At 39.4% G+C, this 8,071-nt stretch overlaps 1 protein-coding gene across 1 annotated transcript in view; it reads right to left on the bottom strand.

Annotated features, from left to right (window-relative positions):
• Positions 1-283: 283 nt before the first annotated feature.
• Positions 284-8,071, bottom strand: part of GSR (glutathione-disulfide reductase) — a 47,607-nt gene continuing 39,819 nt past the window's right edge. Inside the window, exons 10-13 of the mRNA XM_044225435.1 lie at positions 7,820-7,931; positions 5,871-6,002; positions 4,104-4,237; positions 284-1,092 (exon numbers count right to left, since the gene is read on the bottom strand). Of these exons, the coding sequence (XP_044081370.1) occupies positions 943-1,092; positions 4,104-4,237; positions 5,871-6,002; positions 7,820-7,931 (528 nt within the window). The 3' untranslated portion in view covers positions 284-942. The remainder of the gene's footprint in view (positions 1,093-4,103; positions 4,238-5,870; positions 6,003-7,819; positions 7,932-8,071) is intronic.

Genomic DNA, 8,071 nt, shown 5'->3' with positions numbered 1-8,071 from the left:
TGATTTCTAGACTGTTCTTCCAACTCAACCATTAACTTTGCTGTTTCTTTTATACCTCTGCTCTTAATCTATAAAAATCTCCGCCCTGCCCCGCATAAGGCCTTAAGCCTACTAAAGGTAGCTCACTGTTAGCATGTAATCCCCAATGTGAAATAGTCTTAGAAAATGATTTCTTAGGTATAAGTTCCTAATAACAAATTTTGTTAGAAGAAAAGTCTAGGATTTTATTTTCAGTTTTTTGAAAATAGTTTTCAGGAAAAAAAAAATGATAAGAACACAGAAAAAAACTTGAAATCTCTCATTGAACTATGAACTCAGCAGAGGAAGAGACTTTGAATTCCTCTCCTTCTGAAAGAAGAAATCACTTCCAAAATGTTCCTTGCTCGTGTAAATCTTTCCCAAGTTTGATGTAGTTCATCTCATAAAAGGAACATGATTTTTTTTTATCATTTAAAATGAAAGAAATAAAATAGGGAAGGTGGGTCTCTCGTGTTATACATTTTTAGAGAAAGGTTACATCTTTAAAGCAGCTTTGTAATACTCAGAGCTGGTGTCCTCATCTATTAAAAATTAGCAAGTTGTATTCATTCAAGTACCTTAATTCACGGTACTTCATATAGTTTTATAGATGGAAGGAGGCCCAAACAAAAACAAAACAGAACAAAACAAAACAAAAACAGCTAGCACAGAGCTGTAAACAAAAAATAAAACAACTTTAAAATATTGATTACTATGAGGTGGAATCAAATGAAAATTAACCCTGGATGACAAAACAAATCTCTAATTACATAAATAAGTCCTATTATGCGCTGAAAATTTCCACTATCAGAATTTCCCGGTTACAATAAGGAAATACGTAAAAGGGGAACATAAGTAAACATGGTAATTTGGTTCTTTTCAGGTCTACTGGTCCAACTGCCAGCCACGTGAGTGTCCGGGTTTTCAACGAAGTGTGACCAGTTCTTCTGAAGAGGTTGGGTGAATAGCAACCGTGTTGTCAAAGTCAGCTTTTGTTGCCCCCATTTTAACCGCAACAGCAAAACCTTGCAACATTTCATCACACCCGATTCCTTGCATATGGATCCCAACCACCTGGAGCAAAAAAAAGAAAAATGCTTTAAGTAAAATTTTTATTAGGTAGATTAATACATTTTTTTTTAAGATTTTATTTATTTATTTGACAGACAGAAATCACAAGCAGGCAGAGAGGCAGGCAGAGAGAGAGAGAGGAGGAAGCCCCCATGGAACAGAGAGCCCGATGCGGGGCTCGATCCCAGGACCCTGGTATCATGACCTGAGCCGAAGGCAGAGGCTTTAACCCACATTTTTTACTTGTCATGCGAGATATGCGATATTTTAAAACCTCTAAGACACCTGAGTCTCTTATCTGGACATGGAAGGACACAGGGTACTATGCAGTCCTGCGTCCATGTCCCTCCCAGCACCCCCCCAACAGCCCTTACCGCTCAGGCCCCTCCGGCTTTCCTTCTGTCCGGAGTGTTCACTGTGCTCTCTCCTTTGCACAAGCTGTTCCCTCGGTCCGGACAATTTTTCCTTCCCTTTTGAGTTAAGCCCATTCCTCTGATAGCTCCATTCGCCTTCCCAACCAAGTCAAATCGTCTTTCATGTGATCTCCAGTACCACTCTCTTTCATGACTCTTCCCCTACAATGTTCTATTTCTCTGGGGACTAGAAAATTGCAGCCCATCTTCCCTGCAGATTTTAGTCTCTACACAGAGGGGACCTACCTACATTTGCTTCCCACTCTCTCCATAGGACCATGCACAAGATCGCCCTCACGAGGCCCTTCGTCCATACACACTGCATGACCACAGGGAGGACCATTAAGAGGTATCTGTTTCACATAGCATTTTCCAGTTGTTTATCAATCATTTTAAAACCGTGTTAATTGTTAATGTTCCCCTTCAGCAAATATTCTTACCAAAGTGAGAAAGTATAAAATTTAGCTATAAAAATACTTTGGTTAAAAATAAATCAAGAATAGGGGTGCCTGGGTGGCTCAATGGGTTGAAGCCTCTGCCTTCGGCTCAGGTCATGATCCCAGGGTTCTGGGATCGAGCCCCGCATCAGGCTCTCTGCTCAGCAAGGAGCCAGCTTCCTCCTGCCTCTCTGCCTTCTTGTAATCTCTGTCAAATAAATAAATAAAAACTTTAAAAATAAAGGAATAAATAAATAAATGAATAAATAATATACTACTGAGGCACACCTGGGTGGCTCAGTTATTAAGCATCTGCCTTCAGCTCAGGTCATGATCCCAGGACCCCAGGATCAAGCCCTCCATTAGGCTCCCTGCTTAGGGCGAGCCTGCTTCTCTCTTTCCCTCTGCCTACTGTTCCCTTGGCTGTTCTCGGTCTCTCTCTCTCTGTCAAATAAATAAATCTTTTAAAAAAGAAAGAAAAGAACATACTACTGAATTCTATACTTACCGTGATTAGGATGGTAAATTTTATGTTCTGTTTTTTTACAATTAAAAAAAGTATATCTCAATTTACAACAAAAAATTCCCAAACCATACATAACACAGCCAGATTTTTTTTAGATATTGTGATCTAAACTGAATTTACAAAGAGCTTTTGGGGATAGCATGAACTTTACAGGATTCCTCTCCACGTCCCAGTTCTTAGTCTTTGGTAGTCTGTCAAGTAATGTTTATCAAATGAATGAATGATAAAAGGCATGAAGAAATAACCGATTAAGAGAAAAGAAGAGACCTCACTGATCCAATATATGAACATCTTGGACTATTCAGGAACATTCAGGGCCAGAAAACAGCAACTTCTGTTTTGCTGCCCACCTTACTAATCTTCTTTGCTCTGATTCTCTGCTTCTGTCAATCCTCAGTGACGCTGATTTCTATAATACAAGGATTGTGTCTTCTGGCTTTTGGTTTACAGGGTCACCGAATCACATACAGACTACGTTCTTTTTGACAAAAGAAACCGGAAACGACACCTCAATCTTTAACTAAGCTGCTGTCCCTTCACAGAGCCACGTTCCCAGGGCATTCTGCCATGTACCGCTGTAATATTTAATTCAATTTGTAAAAAAGCCCCATGGGGGGGCTCCTGGGCAGCTCAGGTCATGATCCTAAGGTCCTGGGATCCAGCCAGGGTCAGGCTCCCTACTCAGCAGGAAGCCTGCTTCTCCCTCACCCACTCCCCCTGCTTGTGTTCCCTCTCTCGCAGTCTCTCTCTGTCAGATTAATTAATTAATTAATTTTAAAAGCCCCAAAGGTTGACTAATACCCAAACAAACCTATTATAAAAATTATTTTTTAAAAAATCTGTTCAAATTCAAACCTGTTCAAAATCTAAATCACAATGAGATACCACTTTGTATCCAGTGGGATGATTCCAACTAAAGACAAGTAACAAGTCGCAAGGGGCTGGGGGTACCAGAACCCTCACACAGGGCTGAGGGCATGTAGCCACTCTGGAAAACAGTCAGACAGTTCCTCAAAACATTAAACCAAAACTAGGTAAGTGGTATCCCAGAAAATTTTATTGAATAAGTGCTCTCTTCTTCCCTGATTGGCTATGTTAAATCTAAATTTATCTTCCGATAAGTTCTTATACTTACCAGTATTTCTAAGGGGTCTATATATTCTAACCTATAGGTCCATGACAGTGAGCTTTTCTGTGGTTTTCAAACTTTCCTTCCTATGTTTTAAAAGGATAAATATATGGAACCTTCTGTCTTTTTTATTTTTAAAAGTTTTTATTTGTTCATTTGAGAGAGACAGAGAGAGCACAAGCTGGGGGAGAGGCAGAAGGGGAGGGAGAAGCAGGCTCCCCGCTGAGCAGGGAGCCCAAAGTGGGCCTCCATCCCAGGACCCCAGATCATGACCTGAGCCAAAGGCAGACGCTTAACCGAATGAGCCACCCAGGTGCCCCTGGAACCTTCTTTCTTAAAGAAATATTAAAAGAACCCCAGTATATGTAGGCAGATCAAAGTAGGACTGCACCAGTTGAAACAGGGAAGGCTTAACTCTTTACTTGGTCTCCCCTCTCCCCATCCTGCCAAATACCCCCATCCCTGCCAAGTCTGAAGACATTCTTTAGCTTACTACATTTTTCCCATACCTTTTCCTCTGCAGTGGCACAAACCATTTTCATCACACATTTCGTTTTCCTTTTGGTAACCGCATGATACATTGGGGTAAAGGTGGTTGAATAGGTCTTCACATTTTCTTTCCCATATTTATAGATGGCCTCATCTATAATGCACAGGGGGGAAAAAAGCACCTGTCAAAAACCTAAACGATTTCACTGAGCTGTCGAAGAGAGAGATGACCAGAAATATATAATCTGAGTAAAATCCTGAGAAAATATCAAAGAAAACCACAAAGAGGGACATTCTGTAACATAAATGCCAATGTCATGAGAGACAAAGGAAAGGCTAAGGAATTTCTGTCTCTTGATTAAAGGAGACCAAAGGGGTAAGAAAACAAATACAATGCATCACATCCTGGACTGAATACTGACATTCGGGGAAAAAGTGTTAAAAATGACATTATTTAAGGGGCAGCTGGCTGGCTCAGTTGGTTGAACATATGACTCTTGATCTGGAGGTTGTGAGTTTGAGCCTCATGTTGGGTATAGAGATTACTTTAAAAAAAAAAAAAAACTAAAGGAAAAAAAGAAAGAAAAAAATGACATTATTTGAGAGAATTAGCAATATGTGAGTAAGATCTAAAGTCTGGATAATATTATATGAATTTATTTCTTTTTTATTACCTTTTTTGTAAACTGAAGCATAGTGACATAATATTGTTAGTTTCAGGCATGTAACATACTGATTCAACAATTATAAATATGACAAAATGCTCACAATGATTAAGTGTAGTCACCATCTATCAGCATACAAAGTTATTTTAATATTAATAGCTATATTCCCTGTGCTATGTTTTTCATTCCCATGACTTGTTTATTTTATAACTCGAGGTCTATACCTCTTAATCCCCTTTACCTATTTTCCCTATCCCTGCATATTGTAACAATTTAAATATTGTCTTTTGAAAACTGTATCTTGCTTATGTAAAGGAATGGACTCGTTCCCAGGAAACAGATATTGAAGCATGTGTGTGTTTGTGTGTAGAGAAAAACGATGGTAAAGCAAAAATGTTATGGGTATACATAGTCCTTTGTAGTACAGTAGTCTACTGTGCACAGGGAAAACATTCCAGGTCCCAGGGGATGCCTGAAACTGTGGGTAACCAAAGCCTCTGTATACTGTTCTTCCTATACATATATATCTATGATAAAGTTTAATTTGTAAGTTAGGTACAGTGGATTAACAACAATAACTGATATTAAAAACAACTATAATACACTGTAATAAAAGTTACATGAATGTGGTCTCTCCCAAAATGCCTTATCATACTGCACTCACCCTTCTTGTGATGATGTGAGGTGACAAATGCCTGTGCGGTGAGATGAAGTGAGGTGAGTGACGTAGATGCTGTGACCCAGCGTTAGGCTACTCCTGACCGTCTGATGGTAAGTCAGGAGGATCATCTCCTTCCAGACCACGGTTGGTCACGGGGATCCAACCATGGAAAGTGAAACTGCAGATAAGGGGACTACTATATTTTTGCAGCTTTTCTTTAAATTTTAAATTAGTTCAAATAAGAAAGCTAAAAAAAGGCAAAGAGACAAAAAGGGTGGTGTGGGGAAAAGGAATTCTACTCTCCAAGTGTTAGCAGTTAAGGAGGAAACTGGAATTATGACAAGAGGCCAAGCCAGAAAGGAGTGGAATTTAGGGAGTGAAGATAGGTTTAGTCAACAACCTCCCCCTGAAGTTCCAGGGAAGACGGAAATTACAAACTACCTGTGTTTTTAAATACCTACCTTCCGTGAGTCCCACTGTCCCAATCGGGGGGTGGCTGAAGACGACTGTGGGGATGTTGTCATAGTCTAATTTGGAATCTTCTTTGCATTCAAAAAGTCTATGGGCAAGTTTTCGGCCAGCAGCTATGGCAACTACAAAGATATTTAGAAATCAGCATTTCAGTTTATTGCTCACTTTAAACTACAGAATTGTTCTACTAACCATTTCCTGTTCTGGCTTAAAGTACTAATACTGACAAAGAGTCACACCAAAGCTCATTATAATATCTAGATCACCATAATGAAGACATACCAATGCCTTGGTTAACAATTCAAAACTATCAGCTTATGTGAATTCTGTATGTTCTACGGGGTGGCGGGTAGAGGGGGGACATATTTACTAATTCCCAATCATCTATCTGGCAGACAGTTACCTACTTAATTAGGATATTGGCTTTTTGATACAATATGGATGAAGCAAACTATATTAGTTTTGAGCACCTGCAGTTGTACATTATAACCTTATTCATTTCACAGTGTTTTTTGTTTTGGTTTTTTTTCCTTTAATTCCTGAGAAGGCCTCCCCAGCCTCCCCTTATCTACCACGTACATCATGGCTCCTCCTCCCTGGCTAGTCCTGACGGATTAGGGCTCTGCTGAGCAAGGATAAAGACCATGATCCTGGATAATGAATGATTCCACACTCTCCCTTGCTGTCCAAAGGGACTCCGGGCTCATTTGGTTCTGATGATTATCTCAATCGCCAATTACACACTTAGTCATGCTGCTACTGACTTGACAGAGTAAGTTGTTTGTTTGTTTTTTTTAAGTTGGAGCCCAACGTGGGGCTTGAACTCACCACCCTGAGATCATGACTTGAGCTGAGATCAAGAGTCAGATGCTTTTTTTTTTTTTTTTTTGACGCTTAACCAACTGAGCCACCCAGGAGCCCACACAAGACTTTTTTATGTTTATTTTTTAAATTACTTTTACTTCTTATTTTTTTAAAGTTTATTCTCCTTAACCTGTTTTTAATCTTGTATTTAGAAAAAAAATGCCTACATTAGCAAAAGCATCAGTTATTAATTTTGTTGATTTCACGTTTTTTCCCCAAAATAAGGTATCGGTAGGATACATAAGAAATTTTCTTTGATATAATTTTCAACAATTAGATTATTGTCAAGTTTTTGAAACTTTGCTTGTTATTTTGCTTTGGCTAAAAGAACTTCCTGAAGGAGCTAGAAGGCTTTGGGCATGTAACTGCAGTAACTTTCCAGTCTGACAAAAGACCCAGGACCATTTTAGAAAGACTGGTGAGTTACCACAGGGGTACAGAGTGAAAGCAGATGGAGCGATGTTACTAATACAGGTGGGGCAAAGAGCTTGGAATGGTGCCAGTTAACTCAGAAAGTAGATTGAGGTATGGGATGAAGGGAGTTGGGTTGATCTTAGTCGTTATAATAAATAATCAGGGCACCTGGCTGGCTCAGTGGGTAAAGCATGTGACTTTCAAATCTCAGGATCATGAGCTCAAGCCTCACGTTGGGCATGGAGCCTACTTTAAAAAATAAATTAAAAAATACATCCACACAAATAAAAATGAAAACCTTAAAAAAAAAAAAAAAGACTACATAATCACATAAGAATGCCACTCTACATTGCTTCTTCCCAAAGCCACCTCCATCCACTGTCACCCCATGCAACTCAGATTCTAACTTAGTCTCTTCAGAAGGAAGAAGCTGTCATCTCACTAACAATTTCAATCTTCACTAAAGCACTTTTAGTCTTTTAAGGAAAACTAAGTATTAGTCAGAAAACACCAGGTACCAAACGATTTCCGTACATTATTATTTTGCCCACATTAAGACACTCATCCTTTCAACTTTGCTTAAGTTGAGCAGACTATGAATGGCTCAACAGTTTTCTACAACCTGCAGAGCTTCCCTTACCTGAGAAAAGAGAAACAGTACCTGGAGTAAGAAGAGCTTTTCCACACACGTCCCCAACAGCATAGATGCCTTTGACGCTGGTATTCTGGAACTCATCTACTATGATATGACCTTTGTCATCAGTTTGAATCCCCTAAAAAAGTGAAAGGCTATCATGTCACTATTTGGCCTTTCTACCAAAAACGGCAAACCCAATCTCCGGATCTTCAGTTCAAGCACCTTCTCAGCCTGAATCTAAAAACCGCAACACTCAACCACAAGATGAAAAACATT

This window comes from Neovison vison, chromosome 11 (assembly GCF_020171115.1).
Source record: "Neovison vison isolate M4711 chromosome 11, ASM_NN_V1, whole genome shotgun sequence".
Taxonomy (NCBI): Eukaryota; Metazoa; Chordata; class Mammalia; order Carnivora; family Mustelidae; genus Neogale; species Neogale vison.
Note: the sequence above shows the minus strand (reverse complement) of the source record. Positions and strands in the feature narration are given on the sequence as shown.